Below are 22,420 nucleotides of genomic sequence, written 5' to 3' on the forward strand. Positions count from 1 at the left end.
GTAGAACATAGAAGTGTAGTTGAATTAATTTTTGGGTATTTAAGAGACTTAGTTTCCCCTCCTCTGGAGCATTCATTCCTCATCTGGAATTTTCCTCATTGGCTGTAGCTGCTGGAAGGCTAGGACCAAGCCCTCCCTCTGTGACAATGTTTACATAGTTCTATGGTGTTAGCAGCTATTTTAGAATGGATTTTTCCTATGGAATCATTGCTGTGATGAATTGATATCTTCCTTTATATAATGTTCACTTTCTGGTTCATGTTGATCCAAGTTCACTTTTGAAAATATGGTCTCTCCTCTAAACCAAACATCTATAACAGTGAGAACATATGCATTAGGTTGCAAAGAATTAACTTTCAGAGTGTTGAGTTCAACAGTCTTCTAAGTTGGATGTGCCTTTGCTGTTTTTTGTTTTGTTTTTGTTTTTGTTTTTGTTTTTGTTTTGTTTTGTTTTGTAGTACCAGACACTGCATCCAGGGCCTAAAAATTTTCCATCAGGGCTTCAACACTGAACTCCATCCCCAGAACACGAAACTGGTGATGACTTTGAATTGGAATGGTCTTTGAAGCCTGGATTTTGCTTCATAAACTATGATAACCATATTGCATACAGTTTTCCTGTACACATAGAGTTACAAATATTGTTTTTTCTTTTACTGGAGGATCAGACCAGGGCCTTGCACATACTGAGCATAAAGTCTACCATGGAGTGAAACCCTGCACGTGTTATTGTAAAGGAACCAAACCATTTTTCCTTCAGAGTTTCATTTGATACAGTTGGAAATGTCAACCAGAAGAGCTAATTGTAATTATTTAGAGGTATAAATTTATAAATAACTGTAAAGATAGCATGGATTAAAATTTAATTCTCTTTAGATGTAATTTGAGATCATTTGTTCTCTATTACAAGATGCTATCTTAATTCTGCAGTGTCTCCCATAGCATTTTAAGTGACAAATGAATGCAACTGTCTTTATGAGTTATTATTATTATTTTGAAACAGGGTCTTATGTAGCTTTGCCAGGCCTCAACTCATTATGTAGTCAAACATGAGATTGAATTCCTGATCTTCCTGTTTGCAGCTCCCCAAGTGCTAGGATTACAGGCATGTACCGCCACACCCTGCTATTTGTGGGTTCTTGTAATTACATGGACCAGATATTTTTATATTTTTGACATACTTTTGTGTAGGAATTGACGTAAAATATGTTTCTCAAATAATAACAATACATTTATTTATATGTAACTGATTGTGAATGTTTTTGTTTTTAAAACAATAAAATTGTTTATATGGAAATCTAAAACGCTTTTAATTTTTGGTAACTAGCATGCCCCTAAGTAGAAATTTAGGATTAGTGTGTTTGTTATTTTGCTAGGATAAATGTGTTTGTTATTTTGGCCTGCTGAGACTGTGAGAACTTGGGTTGCTTTATTTGTTAATTGCTGTTATTGATTCATGTCTACAGTAGTAGCGGACACAGTTTTTGCTGAGAGTTATTGTCTTCTGTATGAGTTCTTTGTTGACACAGAGTAGAATCTGTGTTATACTTTAATAGAAACTGTATTATTGTGGTCATTACTATGTATGTAGCCAGCTGAACTCCTTATCTTTTTCACTGTTTAAAAGTCAGGTGCTCAAACCTTTGTTTGTTTGCTTGTTTGTTTGTTAGACATTTTTGGCTCTCATAAACCAAGTATTCCCTGCAGAAGAGGACAGCAAAAAAGACGTGGAAGATAACTGTAAGTATTAAGTTCAAAGTTACCTCTCCATTCCACAAAACTCTCTGCTCTTCCAGAAAGCAAGTTAGTGATTATGTTACTAATACAGAAGACTAGGTCAGAACACACAGGCTTGGAACGAGCTCCCAGGACCTTGGAGGGCCTGAGTTTGTTACTGCTTCCCATGTGTGCATCCCTGAGCTGAGGGTCTCCTACTGTTATTTTATATGTGTGTGAGTAGGGTGATGATTTACCCTGAAGCTTCAACTAAAAGTCTCCTTTTAGTAGTGTTGAAAGTCATTTCAAACCTCACAGTGGGATGTAGTTCATACTAATTTGGAAGTTGACAGAAAGAGTCACTTAATACCACTCTTTGGATAATGCAAACCAACAGTAGACAAAACAAAACAACACCGCAGGATAATTTATAATTGAAAAGTTTGTTTCAGAGTGTTATGTTAAAACATAGTATTAATTTGACTTGTCAACACCTTACAATATTCACTGAAAAATACTTGATTCATTCAACAGGGTATATTTATTTTTACATTTTCTTTTTTTTTCCAAGTCAGACAAAAATGGTCAGGTTTATTTATTTTTTATTGGATATTTTATTTACATTTCAGATGTTATCCCCTTACCCCATTTTCCCCCAACCCAGGAGTCCTCTATCCTATCCCCCTTCCTCCTGCTTCTATGAGGATATGCCCCTCCCCCAACCACTCCCACCTCCCACCCACAATTTTCTCCACACTGGGGCATCCAGCCTTCACTGGACCAAGGACTTTCTTTCCCACCTATACCCAACAATTCCATCCTTCCCTACCTATACAGCTGGAGCCATGGGCCCCTCCCTATGTGCTCCCAAGCTGTTGATTTAGACCCTGGGAACTCTGGTTGGTTAGTATTGTTGCTCTCCCCATGGGGCCCACAAACCCTTTCAGCTCCTTCAGTCTTCTCTCTAACTTCTCCACTGGGAACCTTGGTCAGATCAATGGTTAGATGTGAGCATCTGCCTCTGGGTATGTCAGACTCTGGCAGACCTCTAAGGAGACAGCCATATTAGGCTCCTGTCAGCATGTATTTCTTGACATCCATATCAGCGTCTACCTTTGATGGCTGCACATGGGATGGATACCCAGGTGGAATGGTCTGCAGATGGCACCTCCTTCAGTTTCTGACCCACGCTTTGTCTCCATATTTGCTCCCACGAGTATTTTGTTACTCCTTCTAAGAAGGACCAAACACCAACACTTTGGTCTTCCTTCTTCATGAGTTTCTTGTGGTCTGTGAGTTGTATCTTGGGTATTGAGAGCTTTTGGTCTAATATCCAATTATCAGTGAGTGAATACCATGTGGTTCTTTTGTGACTGGGTTACCTCACTCAGGATGATATTTTCTAGTTCCATTCATTTGCCTAAGAATTTCTCGAATACATTGTTTTTAATAGCTGAGTAATATTTCATTGTGTAAATGTACTACATTTTCGATATTCATTCTTCTGTTGAAGGACATCTGGGTTCTTTCCAGCTTCTGGCTATTATAAATAAGGCTGCTATGAACATAGTGGAGCATATGTCCTTGTTATATATTGGAGCATCTTCTGGGTATATGTCCAGAAGAGGTATCGCTGGGTCTTCAGGTCATGCTATGTCCAATTTTCTGAGGAACCACTAGACTGATTGCCAGAGTGGCTGCACCAATCAATATCCAAAAGTAATCACATTTCAGTTGTTTTGGGCTTTCCATCACTGTATTAATGGATTTAATTAATTTAAATCCATTAATTTACTTTAAATTAGCTTTAAAAAGTTTGTTTTGGTTTGTAGATTGGGAGATTTCAGTCCATGGTCATTTGCTCACACTGTGTTTGAGCAAATGACCATGGTGAGATGCACCTTTGGTGAGATGCAGTGTATCCTGGCAGAGACATATGGTAGAGGAAGATGTAGACTTCACTGAAGTCAGGATACAAAGATAGCTAAGAAAAGCCCGTGCCCTGCACCGTCCCTTTAAGGCATACCCCAGTGGCTTGCCTAAGGCCTTCCTCTAGGGGCCACCTCTTAAAGGTCTCCTCTTCTACTAACAGTTCCAAGTGAGGTACCAGACCTTAACAGTAGTGTCTTTGGAGAACATTCTAGACCCAAACTGTAGTGGGGTCGGTGTGTTATTTGAGGATCATTCTACCTACCATGGATTTCCTTAGAAGTTATCTGACCTTAAATATTCCATAGAAAAGAAGATAAGAGAGAGCTGTAAATTTATTCTTACAATTAAGCTAGAAAGATGCCCCGTATAAAAAGCAGGTGTTGTGAAATAGTGGTGGTGCTGGGGGCACTGTGGGCCGAGGGCAAGGCAGTCCAGGTTCTGATTCTAACTTCAGTTTGGAAGCTAATGTTTCTGCAGGCTACACTGCATCTCTTTTGGGAAGCTCATCTGCGAAGCGGGAGTAATTATGTCTGTCGCTTAGAGGTGATGCATTCAAGATGTTTGGTGAAATACCTGACTCAGTAAATGGCGGCTGTTATTGTTAGGTGCAAGGATTGAGAAGTATTTTCTTCTTTCCCAAATTAATAGAGAGTTTGACGAAACAATGTGGTTTTGAATAATAATCAAGGTAAAATAGACAGAAAACACAATAGCCTGTTGAAAACAATAGAAAGGTGTCTCTCTGTTAACGATTTCAAGGGGGCCAGTGAGATGACTTAGTGGGTACTAGCATTTGCCACAGGCCTGAAGACCCCTAAGTTTGAAATCCAGGACCCACACAGTGGAAAACAGGACTGATCACCACATGTACCATGTCTTGTTACTCCCCATAATATATAACAGAAATCTGCTAGGGTATACGATGTAACAGCTTATCCTCCAAATCTATTAACATATTTTGCTTAGAGATACATTCATATGTAGCTAAGCACAGTAGGTCCGAATTTCTCATTTGTCTTTTTGAATTAAGGTTTCGAACACTCCTGCTTTCTTTGCCTTGACATGACATGCTTTGTCACTGTCAACCTTCCCTGGCCCCAGTGAGGTTCATTGCTCTTGTCAGGCTCTCACCGATGATTGCACGTGGTGGCAATAGTGCCATGCAGAGGCTAGCCGTCCTCAGCATGCAGTAGCCTGTCCGACCTGAATTCCCCTCTCTGAAGCCCCTTCATTTAAGCAGTTTTGGATGTTGAGTTTAGAATGTAGTTTTTTAGCTGAAGTTAGTTTTGGTCTGAGACTTGCTGTTATCCCTTCAAGCTTTCCAAATGCAGTCTTCCTTATGTCTCCTATCCTCCCTTTATTCTGTACCACAGTGGCAATGTAGGGACTAAATGCCCGATGTCTGCGGTGTGTTATGAACCATGTGGTAGAGGTTCAGTGAAAGCAGAGGGATAGGGTAGGTCACGGTGGTGCATGCTTGCAGTGCCAGCACTTAGGAGGCTGAAGCAGAACTTGTAGACCTCCAGTTCATAAGCTGTGTAGCAGGACTCGGTCTCAAAACTACCACTCATACAACAAACAAGCCTATACCCAGAGGTTTTTGCTATCTTTTAACCCAAAATTTATTACTTTAGGTTTTATATACTACGTGTAAGAGTTTTATATATTTTGATTCTTGAGCATTAAACAGAATAGAAAATTAATTCAGGGGTAAATTCAGTAATTAAATGGGAAAAAATAGCACAATTTCATGCTGAATTTAAGATGTTATTATTTCTATTGCATATAACATTCTTTGTGAAAATTATATTTACTTGCCAGATGTTGAGAATAAGTACAGAGTGTAGAATTCAAATTAGTCCTAGAAGTTGCCCCTTCCTTCTTGCCCCCGGGTCAGACTGACTTTTACAGTAATGTATGCCTATCAAGTTGATTGGCTCTCATGATTTTGAAATAGTTTGTGGGTTCTCTTTTCTCTCTCTGACACTCAACTAGATAGAGCTGTCAATAAAAGAGTAGTCAATAATCAGGACCCAAAATACTCAGATAATCTCTAATCAGTATATAAATTTAATGAAATCACAGGTGTTTTTCACCGGATACTTTGGTTATAGTATATGTTTATATCACCAAAGTGTGTCCAAGGGAATAAATTGGACCGACACCTCTATGATGTTTTACTTTTAAAAGTCTTTTGAATAGCATTTGTGAGGTTCTGGTTCAATCCATAACACTTACAAAAAGGAGAATAAAATCGACAAAAAATGAACTTAAGGCTTGAGGGCCAGTAACATGGTTCAGCTGCTAAAGGTGCTCGCAGTGCAGGTTTGGCATCCTGAATCCCATTCCCCGATCCGTATAAAGGGGAGCATCGAGAACCAACTGCACAGAGTTGTCCTCTGACCCACATAGCGTCATGGCATGCGTCCCCCATCATGCATGCATGTGTACACAAACCAAAAATATATCACAATGTTCTGCCAGGTGTGATGGTGCTCACGTTTAATCCCAGCACTCAGGAAGCAGAGGCAAGCATATCTCTCTGAGTTCAAGGTTATCCTGGTCTATAGTGAGTTTCAGAGTAGCCAGAACTGAACAATGAGTCCCTTAAAAATACTGTTAATTTGACTATAGTTAAATCTATAAATGTTTAGACAGAATTTTTTTTTGTTTTTTTTTTTGTTTTTTTTGTTTTTCGAGACAGGGTTTCTCTGTATAGCCCGGGCTGTCCTGGAACTCACTCTGTAGACCAGGCTGGCCTCGAACTCAGAAATCTGCCTGCCTCTGCCTCCCAAGTGCTGGGATTAAAGGTGTGCGCCACCACCGCCCGGTTTAGACAGAAAATTTAAGCAGTCCATATGAAGTAGTGCATGAAAATAGCCGGGCTAAGTAACCCTAGGGCTGCTTGCTTGAAGAGGGTGAGATGAAACTAGGTGGGGGCAGGAAGTTTTTTTTGGGACCCTTGTGAATGTTCCTGAATTAAACCACCAGGGAAGTGGTTGAGACTTAACATTTCCCACTCAGAGTTTTTTCCCATAATAGTGGAATGCCCTAGCAGGTGACTGGAAGGACCTTCTCCCCTTGATGGGTTTTTGCCATTAGGGGTTTATTTGGTTGGGTGAACAGATGTCCTTGAGGAGGCAGGTGGGGAGTAAGGGCTGGGGTGAAGGAGTAGAGTTAGCAGCCATCCACATGTCAGTGCAGGGTCACACGGCCGGCTCTCTGCATGTGCGCTGTGCTATCAGCAATTTTCTCTCAGAGGAGGCAGCTGCTAGTGTATAAGCAGGTGTTTCAGAGGGAAGAGAGATGTGGACAGAGGCTCAGCGGTGTGCTGTGAATAAAGAAACAAAGTGAGGGTGGAAGAAGATTAGGACTATAGAATGAAGGGGAGAGACTAGATACATAAACCAGATGCCCTCTGCTGCCCAGTCTTTCCAAATCTTCCCTCAGTTCAAAGAAAAGATTCAGCTCAACTGTCAAGAGCCCCAACTTAACTTACTTCTTACTCTTATTCTGCTTTCCATGGCATCAGAAAGCGACAGGGCACTTGAAAAGAGAACTGACTACATTGTCTGTGTGCAGAAACAGGGAATTTCTTTGCCAAGATAGCCTAGCAAGAGGCTCTTGTGGGCAGCGTTGACATGTATACTAGAGATGCACGCACTGAAGACGTACATAGATGCTCATTGAGAGGCCATGTAAAACAACTGAACTAGGCAGCATCTTGCCCTCAAGTATTTGGTTTAGTAGCTAAAACCAGAAGTGTAAACTTGTTATCCTAATCCTGACAGATGTGGAAAGTATCAGCTAGAAAAGACAGAGAAGAGACTAGCTTTGGGAGAGGGGAGGTTGGAGAAGTTTCATTTTGAGGTCAGTTTGTATCTAGGATATATAGCTAGGATATATATCTATATCTATATCTATATCTATATCTATATCTATATCTATATATATATATATATATATATATATCTATGCTATAAGCGGAGACAACACATGAGTGTGTTGAGAGTGATAAGTAGCTCACTTTGTGTACAAGTTATACAGGCCACAGGAAATTGTAAAAGTGTCCATTTGAATATGTTTACTAAGAGCCTTGAGTAACTCAGACTTTAAGGTGAATGCAGGTGATTGAGCCCCAGGGATGTTCTTTGAAATGGAAAGAGATTTAGTTAGTGCTCTGGTTTAGTCAATCCATTCTGCAGTCTGGATTGAAGCGAATAGAGATGAAAGCAATAGACAAATAAGAGGTCACCATAATCACAAAAGAGATCCTGTGACCTCCCTCTAATCCTGCATAGCAGCGGAGCTGTAGACAAGGAGGGAGGGACGTGCCAGGGATTCAGACGGCATTAACATTAGTGAATGTACCATGAACCTGGCGATAGGCTATGTCATTTTTGTGTTATATGATGATTTGGAAACTTGCTCCAAGTGGGAGACAAGAGGAGGTGCCTCTGAGGTTGACTTTTGTTTTCAGTTTGGATAACTGGTAAAATTGTGGTCCCAACAGCCAATAAAGTAGGTAGGGGGAGGAGTACTACTGTCTGCTCTGGTGCGTAGTAGAGATGAAGCATAGCAGATGGGAGTGTGCAGGGACTAGTCAGAGAAGACCTCGGGATGGACCATACAGAACAGAAAAACGAGTTCAGGCTGACTCTGAGCTTAACTCATAAATTAGCTGGGTTAAGATGTCCATGACATCTCCTGGCCTGACTTTCCCTTTATCAGTCATTGTGAGAGCTACCTAAATGATCTGAAGGTCCCTTGCCTTTCTAAAACTGAATCCTTTTATTTTATCTGTAAGCTTCTGAGTGTCAGACTGGATTAACATCTCACTTTGTTGGGATCATAAATCCCTACAGTGGTTCTTGACAGTTGATTGATAGTCGGCAATTAAACCTGCCCTCAGCAGGGCATATACTCACTGGCACTTCTAGTTATAACTCTCCTAGCTGGAAATGTATCGTCTAAAGTTCTCACACATGTATGTAATTAAGATTTCTTCTAGGCAGGTGTTCCACCAATGCACTGTACCCCGAATGGATTTGTTTTATTCTAGCCTATGGGATTAAATCTGCCCTAATAAAGTGACTTTTAAACTGAGACCAAAGTGATTATGACTAGCAGAAAGCATTTTACTTTGCCTTTTGTTTTTCAACTCTCTAATCCAAACCTCTGTTGTAGGTTCACTGATGTACTTAAATGAAGCCACACTCCTCCATAATGTCAAAGTTCGGTACAGTAAAGACAGAATCTATGTGAGTATTTGACCAAGGTTTTCAGTTTTTGTGGCTGATGGTCTCACGTGCCGCATGTGCTTGTGCCCTGCTTGGTCTGTGTGCGATGGGTGTGAGAGATCTAATGTGTGCTTGCCATGTGGAGCTCTCCAGGAGCCCGGTACACAGTGGGTACTTAATCAAATCTGCAAAATGACATAATGAAGTCAGAGAACCAATTAACCTACTTCAGGCTTATGAAGGTCCATTTTGAGTGTTTATAAAACTATTTTGGAGTTTGATTTTTTTTTTTTTTTTTGGTATAAAGATCTGTTTAATTTCACTTTCTCACTGTGTGAGAATTTCAGGCAGCCTATATGTATTGAAGTAAAATAAAACCAAACTAAATGAGGAAAAAATACATAAATTTAAATGGAATGCAGTAGCGGAAGAGGTATCAGATATACAGGAATTCCCATCAGACAGCCTAAATAATTGTAGGATTTCATTAGCCCCTAGATGCTGACCGTAAATGTCCAGATCAGTAAACACAAAGACAATGCTTTTGGTGTAAGTAGTTTGTATCAGATCATTCAGATAGATATTTAGCTACTGTGTTTTAATTATAATTATTCATTGGGCACACATGAATGAGATTTTTATTCTGCTATGACCTGGTTATAGATTCCTTTGTCAGCTGGAGATAGATTACCACACTCTGGTATCCTGTTATAAAGATGGGGCTTCATTATTTTTGAACGAAGGACGCACATGGCTTCTTTGACACTTACAAGATCAAATGACAGTCTTAATCTTTTATATCACTATCAATTTGCCTAATTGTACTTACTTAATTCTGACTAAATTACATCTAGTCTTTGCCATCTGTCCAAGTAGTGACAGCTGGGAAATAGAACTAATGTAGTCTCTTCCCAAAGAACATACTTGTCCCCAAGCGTGCTGCTAGACTTCACTTTCCTGCAGTTTACTCCTTAAATTCAACTAAGTAAAGAATGTATTTAGGTGTAAATATACATATTCTTGGATATATTTTCAGAGGCAACATTTATTCAGTCTATAGCTTGTAGTTGAACAGACTCTACTGTTCACCAGCTGCTATTTGAGACACTGAAGCAATAAAGTTTTAAAAACTATTAGAGAGTTCAACTAGTTGCAAGCCAGTGAAAATTAATTTAGATATAACCAGGAGGCTGCTTCTCCTGAGTAGAAAGTCAAGTGTTGTCAGGGTTGTCTGAAGCCATGAGTGGTATGTTCTTTTCTCTTAGCCAGTTAGGCCTTTTGGTTATAAAGTCATTAAATTCGGGCAATCCATAATTGCATCTGTTAATTATTATAGAAGCTAAATAAAGGTGTCAATTGCCATCCTATATACATGCATGATTATGTGAAAGAAACAAAGTAATAGTTTAAATGACATTTGTACTTAACAGAAATATCATTCTCCTTTATATTTGAGTAAAACAGCAGGCGAACCTTATTTAACCTTTTCATGTTGCTGAAATATCTAATCCTTTACTATGGTTCTTATTTTTTAAAAGATTTATTTATTTTTATTTTATGTGTATGTGTATTTTGCCTGTATGTATGTATGTGTAGCATGTATGTAACCAGTGCATATGAAGGTCAGAAGAGGTTGTCAGATCCCTTGTTAGAATTATGGATGGTGGTGAGCCACCATGTGGGTGCCTGGGGAACCAAACCTGGGTCCTGTGTTTGAATAGACACCGCTGAGCCACATCTGCAGCCCTACTATCCTCATTAGTCACTCTTCTCTAGGAGACAGCTTTGGGACTTTGTGTGCATTTAGCAGTTTGAGAGCTCAGGATTTTACACTTCTCTTCAACAGTTGGAAAGAAAAAAGAAAAGTATGATCTTGTATGCTCCAGTTTCGTCAGTTTTAATAAACTCAACTCCACCCGAGTAGGAGTTTTATATATTCTCCTAGTACATTTCTGTGGTCTTAAAAAAAAAAAAAAACCAAATCCAATTTCAAAATTTAAGAGAAATTCAAGTTGTTCATGAAACACTTAATCACAGTGGTTGGCATGTAGTGCTTTCCAGAACTCCCAAGACCAAGTGGTTGTCTCAGCGCAAAGTCCCTCCTGAGTATTCACTGACAGGGGAGGCTCAGAAGGAGCTAAAGGTCCCTTAAATGCTCTAGGAGCAGGTAGAGTGGTCTGAGTTTACCTGTGACCTGAATTGAGTGTTAGGACTCAGCTTGGGGTCCCTAAGTGGACTCAGCAGCAGGAGCCTCCGTGGGAGATTTAGACACTCAGATCTAGGTGGTGATGTGGTTAAGCCGTTCTTCCTGATACCAGGAAGAACTATAGGAAGGGATTCTTTTTTTTTTTTTTTTTTTTTTTTTTTTTTTTTTTGAGACACAGGGAAGTGGGAAGATATAATCTTGATTTTGAAGATAGGTTCTTTAAAATCAGAAAATATTTAACATAAAGCTTGAAATGTGGATTTTGAAGTCTTGTTTGTACAAGAATTAATGGGTTCTATATCAGTTTCATTTTTCTGCCTTTCCTACTTAGACATATGTGGCCAACATTCTGATTGCAGTAAATCCATACTTTGATATACCTAAAATATATTCTTCAGATACAATAAAGTCATATCAAGGAAAATCTCTTGGGACGATGCCACCTCATGTCTTTGCTATTGGTAAGTTGTAGTTTAATTCTTGTCTTGTATCATACAAATTTACTAGATGTTTAAATTGTTTTGAGTCTTTTAAAAGATTTCATAGTATAATTTATTGTACATGGTATTGTGTTACATTAGAATGTTTATGCAAGTGTGTTCTGTTCATTGTACATAGTCACCCTCCACATGTCCTTCTCACACTCAGTTCATTGTATATAGTCACCCTCCACATGCCCTTCTCACACTCTGTCATTGTACATCGTCACCCTCCACATGCCCTTCTCACACTCTGTCATTGTACATGGTCACCCTCCACATGTCCTTCTCACACTCTGTCATTGTACATCGTCACCCTCCACATGCCCTTCTCACACTGTCATTGTACATCGTCACCCTCCACATGCCCTTCTCACACTCTGTCATTATACATAGTCACCCTCCACATGCCCTTCTCACAGTCTGTATCTTCTCTACCTTCTTCCTCTTGTTAGTCCATTTGTTTCCTAGACAGTTTCACCTCTACTTTGATATAATGTTTACATTATGTGATTTTAAATGTCTATATGAAATATAGGAACTGCACAGGAAGACAGGAGACTGGCTCAGTTTGTTTATTTTGATATTTTCAGGTATTTATTTTCTTGTAAATGATGTAATTTTGCTTCTTTTTATGGCTGAAAAATTTTCATACCACATATTTTTTTTATCTTTTCCTGTGTTGGTGGACACTCAGGTTGGTCCCAGAACTTAGGTATTGTGAATTGTGCTGTGATAAACATTGGTGTGCAATGACCTGTGTGGTCCCTTGACTTGGAGTCCCTTGGGTAAAACACTTAGGAGCAAAAATTGTTGGTTTCAATAATATTAATCATTCATAATTTTTTGTTAGGACACTTTCATATATGTGTATAATGTATTCTGATGGTATTCACCCCATTTCCCCTTTGGTCTCCCTACCACTCCCATGAATCCTCTGCCTGCTCCAACCACAGCCTTTGTACTTCCGTCGTGTGTGTGTGTGTGTGTGTGTGTGTGACCAACCCAATGGGTTTAATTAGTTTTGTTTATAGGAGTGTGGGCACCTTACCATAGCTATATTACTGGAGAAAATGTCACCGTCTTCCCCATCAACCAGTGACTCTGCATAAATTCTTAGGAAGCAGTGGGATCTGTGAGCCCTCCTTGCTCCATGACAGGCTTTTGTCAGAGTCAGTGTTGGGCAGATAATCATAACTGCTCTGAGTTCAGGATGGGACGGCCATGCCATTTGTGGTAATCAGCGTTTCATTACCCGCCCCCCCTCCCTTTCTGTGTGTCTGATGTTCTTTCTAAACAACCCCTTTGAAATTTTTGTATATTCTAGATATCAATTATTTGTTTGCTATCTAGCTGGGAAAGACTTTCTCACATTTTGTAGGCTGTCTCATCACCTAATGTTTCCCTTGCTACTCAAAGATTATTAATTTCATGGGGTCATATTCATCAGTTATTGGCATGCTTTCCTGTGGGACTAGAGACCTACTTTTTCTCTAGCAGGTTCAGAGTTTTAGGTTTCACACTAAGGTTTTTCATACATAAAGAGCTGCTGTTTGAATGGGGTGAGAAGTAAGGATGTAGCGTCATTCGTCTACACGTGAATGAGAGGCTGTCTTTTCTCCAGTGTATGTTTTTGGCTCTTTTGTAAAAAAAAAAAAAAAAAAAATCAGGTGGTTTGTATCTGGGCATTGCATTCTAGTCTATTGACCTACATGTCTGGTTTTTTTTTTTTTTTTTTGTACCTGCACTATGCTGTTATTATTATTATTATCATCATTATTATTATTCTGTAATACAACTTGAAATCAGATATGGTGGTCTCTACTATTCTTCTTGATTAAGATTGTCTTGGTTATCTGGGATCTTTTGTTTTCCCATCTGAACTTAAATAGCTTTTTTCTACTTACATGAAGAATGGCATTTTGATGGAAACTGCATTAAATCTGTAGATTGCTTTTGTCTGTATAACCATTTTCATATATTGATTACTTCCACCTATGAGCGTGGGAGGTCTTTCTTCTTTTCTAGTATCCTTTTCTATTTCTTCTCAGTATTTGAAAGTTTTTATTGTAATGTCTTTCACTTCCTTAGATCTTTTTCAGGGTATTTTATTTTTTGATACAATTATAAATAGAATCATTTCCTTGATTTCTTTTTCAACATGCTTGTCTTTGGTGTTTACTGGTGTATATTGGTGTACATTGGTGTAACTACTGATCTTTGTATGTATTTCGCATTCTGTCAACATTTCTGAAAGTATACCTTAGCTCTCAGAGTTTTTTGTTGCATACTTTGGGGTCTCTGATGTCCAGTCATATCATCTGTTAATGATCTGGCTAATGTTTCTATTTGTGACTCTTTTATTTCTTCATCTTGTATTATTTCTATAGTCAAGGCTTGAAGCACTATGTCATGAGAGTGGGGAAAGTTGAAACTGTTGCATTGGTCTTGGTTTTAGTAGGAATGCTTCCAGATTTTCCTCTTAGTACAGTGTTGGCTTAGCTGTGTCACAAACAGCCATTGTTATTTTGAGAATGCTCCTTCTATGCCTTGTCTATTTGGGGATCTTAACATGGAGAGATGCTGGAGTTTGTCTAAAGCTTTTTCTACATCTATTGAGATGTTCATGTGATTTCTGTGTTAGAATCCATTTTTAGTGATTATTATGTTTCTTGATTTGCATATGTCAAATAATCCCCGAGCCCTGCAATGAAGCCATTTTGATTGCAGTAAATGATCTTCTGGATATATTTTTAAATTCAATTTTCAAGTATTTTATTTATAAGTTTTGTATCAGTATCCACTAGGGGCATTGGTATGTAATTTTGTTTTTTGTTGATGTCTGTCTTGTTTGGGCTTCAGGGTGATACTAGCTTTCTACAAATAATTTAGTAGCCTTTGTTTCTTTTCTGTTTTGGGTTGGTTTGTGAAATGCTGATGCTACTTTGTAAGTCTGATAGAATCGTACAGTGAATCAGTATGGGCCTGGACTGTTTTTAAGTGTAGGATTTTTAAAAATTATTATTTTAATCTTAATACAGACTTGTTCAAATTGTTTATCTTATCTTGGTTTAATTTTGGTGGTTTATATTTTAGAAATGCATCCTTTTTTATAAAAAATTTTAAATTTAATTTTTGATAATTTAATACATTCATACAATGTATTGTGATCATTATTCATCCCATTACCCATTCTTACTCCTTTCTACATCTCTCTTCTCTCAAACTAATTCCCATCTTATTTTCATGTTTTAGTTCTTGGGCAGGTCATGTATATACAGGTTCCCATAGCTGCTGGGTGTTCACGATTACATCATGGCACCTACAGACAGCATTTTCCTGACTTCTCCATCTTCAAGTTCTTCCATCCTTTTCTTGCCCGCTTCCTGGGATGTTCTCCGGAGCAGGTGTTACAGATGGCTTACTTAGAGCTGAGCACTGCACAGCTACTTTCAGCCTTTGACAGGCACGAGTCTCTATATTAACTGTTACTTCCAAAAGTTCTTCTGTGGCCAAGGCAGGTAGTAGCACTAGCATAAAGTATAAATATAAATATGTAAACAGCAGTTTCACTGCATGTCCATTTAGCTTAATATCAGTGTCAGGTTTCCTCATAGGAAGCCGTGGGGTTTTGCCCAGGTTTACTGCACCAGGCACATTTTTTTTTTTTTTTTCCCATGGACTGGGACTCAAATCAAATCAGATTTGATTACCCCACCCCCACAAATAGTTGTGCCACTGTTGCACCATCAGGAGCATCTTGCGCCTGGCAGATTGGTATTAAAGTATTCAGCATCTACAGCCCAGTAAAGCCTTTGATACCTCACCGCAAAGCAGCTTGCACAGCATCTTCCAGCATTAAGAACTTAGTGGCCTTGGTGCTTGAAGTTTAGGTCTGGCTTGGTTGATTTGTGCACTGCATCCCACATGTGTGGTGTCTTCAGCAACAGAGCCTCTCTGTCTAGTTTTTGTGGGTGAAAAAGAGCAATGACACTATTTCCCACTATCTTGGGAGCCTCTGTGGTCTCCCTGGACAACAGTTCACGAGGCTCTGTGACTTTTGTTCAATGGCTAGTGACTTCTGGGAGCAGCATGACTAATTCATGCAGAGTACTCTTCAGTCAAGCTTTAAAATGTCTTTGCATTACCTTATAACTTAATGGGGGTTATGTGACAGTTCCTATTCACCAAGCTTCTGGTGAGCTGACACACCCATTTAGTTTCCTTCATCACCCCACTCCAATCCCACTTAAACCTTCATAGCTCCAGTATGACCCCTGTGATTTCATATCACATGTGCTTTACCGTCTCCATCTAACTGTGTGTATCGTCCTGTCGTTCCCCACCCCCAGTATACTTCTCATGTCCCTTTCTGTATTCTCTGGCCTCCACAAAACCTACTCCAATTTAAACTTAGAAATATAAAAAAAATTGAAGCCAGGATTCCCATATTTTCATTGAGGTTTCCCATCTTAATGGAATATAGGTCTGAGTGTTTTTCTAGTACCTGTTGTAATGTCTCCATTTTCATCTCAAATTTTATGAATTTTAGCCTTTTCTCTCTTTAGTTAACTTGGCTAAGGGGTTTTAAGTCTTGTTCAGTTTTTTTTTTTCCCCCAAAGGACCAATACAAAGAATCATTGTTCCAGTGATTCTTTGTATTCTTTTTTTTTTTTTTTTTTTAGTTTTCCATTTTATTAATTTCTACCTGATCTTAACTATTTCTTAGTTTTCCATTTTATTAATTTCTACCTGATCTTAACTATTTCTTTCTCTTGACTGAATTTCAGTTTGGCTTCTTTTGTTCTTCTACAACCCGACGATACACTGTTATGTGTTCCTTTGAGATCTCCTTGATTGTCATTTTTTAACTGTAAGCACTGCAGCCATAAATTTCTATTTTAGAACTTCTTCATTGTATTCCATAAATTTGAGTATGGATTAGTAATTTTGGAGGTGCCAAGTTGCCATTTTTTTTTTCTGTTTTTGTACTAGAGTTTTGAATATCTGGGGTTAGGTTATTGGTTTGTTTATTTATTTATCTTAAACTTATTTTTTAGTGGAAATGTTTACAATGTGCAGGAGAGACTAGGCTACAGTAGGATTGATGTGCCTGGTACCTGACAGAACCAGGTTCTGTCTTCAGTAGTCCCCTAAAAGTAGAATACTACCCATAGAATCAATCACCATAGAAGTGTAGGCTCACCATGAATGCACAGTAATGATTGATGGTTACCACTTAGATGCCAAGTGCATTCTAAAATAATAACAACCGTAGGTAAGAGGGGAAGGGAAAGGCTCACTCGTCACTGTGAACTAGTGATTAGTACTGGGCTGATAGAGAAATGAGAGGAGGGGAAAATAAACAGAACTGGGAACAGTATAGACAAGGTGAGGGTAGGGCAGCTTTGGCTACAGAGACTGAAAAGAGAGAGGGGAGCACACCAGTCAAATAACCTAAGGGTCCCCTGCCTCAGGGGGCTGAGGTATTGAGACCCATGGTCTGTGGGAAAGCCAATCAGAAGGAAAAAAGAAAAGGGAAAGGGCATATTATATAAAATAAGAGAAGAGAAGGGGAGAGGGAGAAGTAAGGAGATGGGGAGGGTAAGATGAGGGAACAGAGAAGTCTTGCTAGAATTACAGAGGATATTAAATAGAGAAAAGGACACAAAAGGGGAGAGAGCTGGGTGGGGCAGAGTTTGAGTGCACTTCTCTAGTGTTGATGGCAGTGTTTCTTCAGGCTCTCAGATACCTGCTGCACTTCTGGGCAGTCCTTCACAGGTCAGGTCACAGAGCTGGCCACATGCCTGGCCAATCCTTCCGGTACAAGGTTGCTAATGCTGTTGTTAGTTAGTTTATTTATTTAATGAATGATACCATGTGTCGAATACATATTTTGCAAGGCCTGTATGCCTCTTGGGCGTTAGTATTAGTGTTGTTAGGAGCCTGTATCCTGCACAGCCAGGACCTGAATACTTTGTAGCCAACTCATGGCTTGCATCCTTATTCATCAAATTCCGGTGTCCTCTGAGGTGAGCCTGCCCCATTGAAAGTAGACTTAATAAAAGACAGCTTAATAGTATGTTTTTGAAAATGAGAGAGAGAGAGAGAGAGAGAGAGAGAGAGAGAGAGAGAGAGAGAGAGAGAGAAAGAGAAAGAAATATACCAGGCAACTTTTAAGTGCAATATGTAGTTGAGTATGGCTTTGAACTCCTGGTCTTCCTGCTCCTATGTTCTGAACACTGGGATTGACAGTATGTCACCATGTCTGGCTCTACTGGTATTTTCAGTCCCATCTCAAAGGCAGACTCTTTTACAACTCAGGGACAAGGCCACCTCTCTCTTACCTTAGACATTACTTGTAAATATGTTACTTGTGTAGGACTGGAACTGTTTTGTTTGTTTTGTTTTGACTTGCTTTTTTATTGGATATTTTATTTATTTACATTTCAGATGTTATCCCCTTTCCCCATTTCCTACCCCCTCCCCAGAAACCTCCTATCTCATCCCCCCTCCTCTTGCTTCTATGAGGGTGTGCCCTCACCCACCCACCCTCTCCCTGCCCTCAAATTCCCCTATACTGGGGCATCCAGCCTTCATGGGACCAAGGACCTCTTACTCCACCTATGCTCCACAAGGCCGTCCTCTCCTACATACACAGCTGGAGCCACGGGTCCCTCCCTATGTGCTTCCAGACTGGCAGTTTAGACCCTGGGAGCTCTGGTTGGTTGGTATTGTTGCTTTCCCCATGGGGCCGCTTGCCCCACCTGGGTATTCATCCCATGTGCAGTCACCAAACACAGACGCTGTTATGGATGCCAGGAAGTACATGCTGACAGAGCCAGATATAGCTGTCTCCTGAGAGGCTTTACCAGAGCCTGACATACACAGAGGTGGATGCTTGCAGCTAACCAGTGAACTGATCATGGGGTTCCCAATGGAGGGGTTTGTCACCTCATGGGGAGAGGTTTTTTTTGTTTTTTGTTTTTGTTTTTTTTTTTTTTTTGGAGGTATTCTTCTGTGTAGCTCTGGCTGTCCTGGAATTCACTCGGTAGACCAGGCTGGCTTCAAACTCAGAGATCCACCTGCCTTTGCCTCCCGAGTTCTGGCACTAAAGTCATGCATCACCATGCCCAGCAAGACTCAAATAGCAATTCTTTGTATTAACTTGCACCATAGCTTTATAAAATTACAGTCTTTCAAGTGGTAGATGCTTCATATCTTTGCGGAACTCGAGTGGGAAGACAGTAGTGCCTATCTTGATTTTCTCAGCCTCTCATACTGAAAAAACCCCTTCTGAGGCAGAGGGATGTAGTCACTGATCAGGCCTGGAGCTTACGTTCCGCATGCGTCATCACAAATTTCCATGTGTTGGCTAAGCCTTTGCACTCAGACATAACCAGCAGCTGGGCATCTTTTATGTTCTTCTTAGACTTTCCAGTTGTGCTTTTGTTTTGGCGTAACTAGGCTTTACCTCTATAGTTGGTCATTGTATACAGGCAGAATGAACATGCTAGCTGGAAGTAGTGCAACACATGTCTGACTCATAGATCTCAGATGCTCTGATGCACATTGCTATGTTCTCTTATCAACCTACAATTCGAGGGGGTATAGGAGACCTTTGTAGACTGGACAGTGGGAGCTGGTACTGCTTACAGTGCTATTTGTCAGTCTGTGTCACTACTGAAATACTTCTTTGTGAAGAAGCAGGCTATTTAGCGCATAGTCTGGGAGGTTCATAAACCATAGCATGGCACAGACTGTGTTGTATGGAGCATCCCCTCATGGCATAGAGTAATAGCTACAGGAACACAGAGTTGACCTCCAAGCAGAAGTAGAGGCCCAGAGACCACTGTGGAAGAGGGGGCAGAAAGACTCTTAGGAGCAGAGGTGGAGCATGACTATAAGGACATAGTGTTTTCTGGATACAGTCAGAGGTGCCACGCTTGCTCTTTTTATAACAACCCTCTCTTATAAGAACTCAAGGTGTCAGGTGAGAAGCCACCTCAAAGGATGTCTCCAGGGACCTCTTAGTGTGTCCTCCTTCCCAAAGGTTCTCCTCCCAGCAGCATCACAGTGCAGGCAGATGCTTCAATCACAGTGGACTGGTGGGATACCCATATAATCTTGCTTGGAGCTTTCTCTTAGAAGGAAAGCCATTTGTAAAGCTATTTTTGTTCATGTGGGTGACACATGTTTGGGATGAAAAATAATTGTCTTCTTGAGCCAAATTGCTTTGGAACTTTTAAAAAAAAATGTTTGTTTTGAAAAAAAAAATGAGTTCATGATGACATATTGCAGAAAATTGTGTCATGTATTTTTCTCATAGTCTTTTCTTTATCCTCTGTTGCCCCTCTCTTCTCTCTTGCTGGTCCCCCCTCCCTTCACAAGTTAGTCTCCCTTGTGCTTTCAAGTCACAGGAGAGAAAACACGTGATATTTATCTTTCTGAGTGTAGCTAATTTTGCGCAGTGTGAAGATCTCTGGGGAAACTAATTTCAACTTTGTTTTAAGTTTAGTCACATTAACAGAATTAATTGTGTTGATTTTGTGTGATTTGAACATTTAGAACACATTACAGCTTCAATTATTGTAGTGTAAAAGTAGCTAAAAATTCTATATACTATATAAATAATGCTAAGTTAGGGAGATTTAAAGCAGTTTAATTTTGTCTGCTTTAGAAATGTTGACAAATTTATATGATTTTAAATTTAATAATACAGAGAGCAAAATTCCACATGACTTACTTTTTAAGCGTTTTTGATCACTCTTTGAGATTTTATATATTATACTTTGTTCAGATTCCTTAACCCATCTCTTCCAAGATCAAATACCCATTCCATTCCCACCCTACTTTGTGTTTTCATTTTTTTTTTCTTTGTAAGAAAAACACTGAGTCCTGTTAGTGCTGCCTATATAGTCTTAGGTAGGCACATGGCCGTTTGCTGGAACATCAGACCTACAAGGGCCAGACTGTTTAAAAGCCAACTCTGTTTTTTCTGGCAGCCATTAACTATCAATAGCTCCTCAGTTAGGAGTGAAACTTCACGCCCACTCCCCAGCCTCAATTCCACAATGGGTTTGAACATGCTGAGCGTGTACAGGTCTTGTGCATGTGGCTACAACCTCTGTGAGTTCATATATGCAACTGTCCTCTTATATCCAAACCACCATGTCCTTATAATCATCTCTGTGAGTTCATATATGCAACTGTCCCCTTATATCCAAACCACCATGTCCTTATACTCATATATGCAACTGTCCCCTTATATCCAAACCACCATGTCCTTATAATCATCTCTGTGAGTTCATATATGCAACTGTCCCCTTATATCCAAACCACCATGTCCTTATAATCATCTCTGTGAGTTCATATATGCAACTGTCCTCTTATATCCAAACCACCATGTCCTTATAATCATATATGCAACTGTCCCCTTATATCCAAACCACCATGTCCTTATAATCATCTGCCACCTTTGCTGTTACAGTCTTTTCCTCCTCTTCTGCAGAGATCCCTGGGCCTTGAGAGGAGGAGGTTTTGATATAGTTGGACTGTGTGATATGTAAGACTAAGGATTCCGTAATCATTTATTTTCTGAACCTTAACCAATTGTAGGAATCTGTTAATCACCATCAAATGCCAAAAAGGTGTCTTGGGGTGGAGAGATAAGTCAATGGTTAAGAGCTTTGCTGACCCATGTGTGGTTTCAAGCACCCATATGATGGCTCACAACCACCTGTAAACTATGGTTTTAGAGAGATTTGATGCTCTCTTCTGGTCTCTGTGGGCACTGTACATATGTAGTATACTTAACATAAATCCAGGTAAATACCAATACACATAAAGTAAAAATAAATAGGTCTTTTTAAAAAAGAATATTTTCTGATGAGGTTTTGTAGCAGTAGCTAAGGTTAGGAGGAGTAAAGAGAGGAAGAGGAGGAGAGAGGAGAGGAAGAGGAAAAGGAAGAGGAGGAGCTAAGAGAGAGACTGTGAACGAGAGAGGGGAGATGGAGGCTGATGTTAGCTTGTCTGTAGCAGTCAAAGGAAAGGTAGTTGGTATATCTAGGTTGGTTATTGGGTTACACCTCTGATTGTAAGGGTATCTTGTTATTGATCATTACTAAATGTATAAGCCTTTGGATAATCTAAGCATTAGAGTCTCATCTGTACCGAGCCCGTGTGGTTGGCTCAGATGGTCTGTGCACTGCCCAGCCTTGCAGAGACAGTGTGGAAGATTGGCAGAACCATCTCTCACGCTGGCATCTTGTGGGTGGCAAGGCTGGTGTCTCTAGCTGGCTGTTTCTAGCTGTGGTGCACATGTGGCCTCTTGGCCTCGGAACATGGAATCTGATCTAGGCAGAGACGCTACAGCCTAGACAGTCGGCTTGACCAGTGGCCATTTTTTTTTTTTTAAATAATTACTACAACAAGGATTGAGAGATGTACTAATCTGTGGGTGTAATGAGAAATAGTTAAGAGTTGGCTTAATATCATATATTATTAACAGAGTAATAGGATGTCCTATGATTTGGATAGCCACAGGTTCTTACTCCTGATAACTGTGCCACCATGGGTTTTATCTTGTGCAGAGGGCCCGAAGTCTGAACAGAAAGTGGTTGGTTACTTCTATGGCATCCATGCCGCTATTGCATCAGTGACCATATCTTACCAGGCACACTGTCATTGAAGTTTGCATGGTTCACATTTAGATAAGGGTGGATTGCTTTTCTCCTCTAGTAGCATGCATAGCACCCTCCCTGCATTAGGAATGGGAGCCAATGGAAATGCGTCTTTCCTCTAAGCCAGTGCCAGGTTTATTTCTACATGGTTTTGGCTCAAGTATA

At 39.8% G+C, this 22,420-nt stretch overlaps 1 protein-coding gene across 1 annotated transcript in view; it reads left to right on the forward strand.

Annotated features, from left to right (window-relative positions):
• The window catches only part of Myo6 (myosin VI), a 122,800-nt gene that overhangs the window by 47,835 nt on the left and 52,545 nt on the right, over positions 1-22,420 (forward strand). The window contains 3 exon segments of the mRNA XM_076918064.1: positions 1,671-1,740; positions 8,836-8,909; positions 11,426-11,555. Coding sequence (XP_076774179.1) covers positions 1,671-1,740; positions 8,836-8,909; positions 11,426-11,555 — 274 coding nt within the window.

The sequence above is a fragment of the Arvicanthis niloticus genome, chromosome 21 (genome assembly GCF_011762505.2).
Source record: "Arvicanthis niloticus isolate mArvNil1 chromosome 21, mArvNil1.pat.X, whole genome shotgun sequence".
In the NCBI taxonomy this organism is placed as follows: domain Eukaryota; kingdom Metazoa; phylum Chordata; class Mammalia; order Rodentia; family Muridae; genus Arvicanthis; species Arvicanthis niloticus.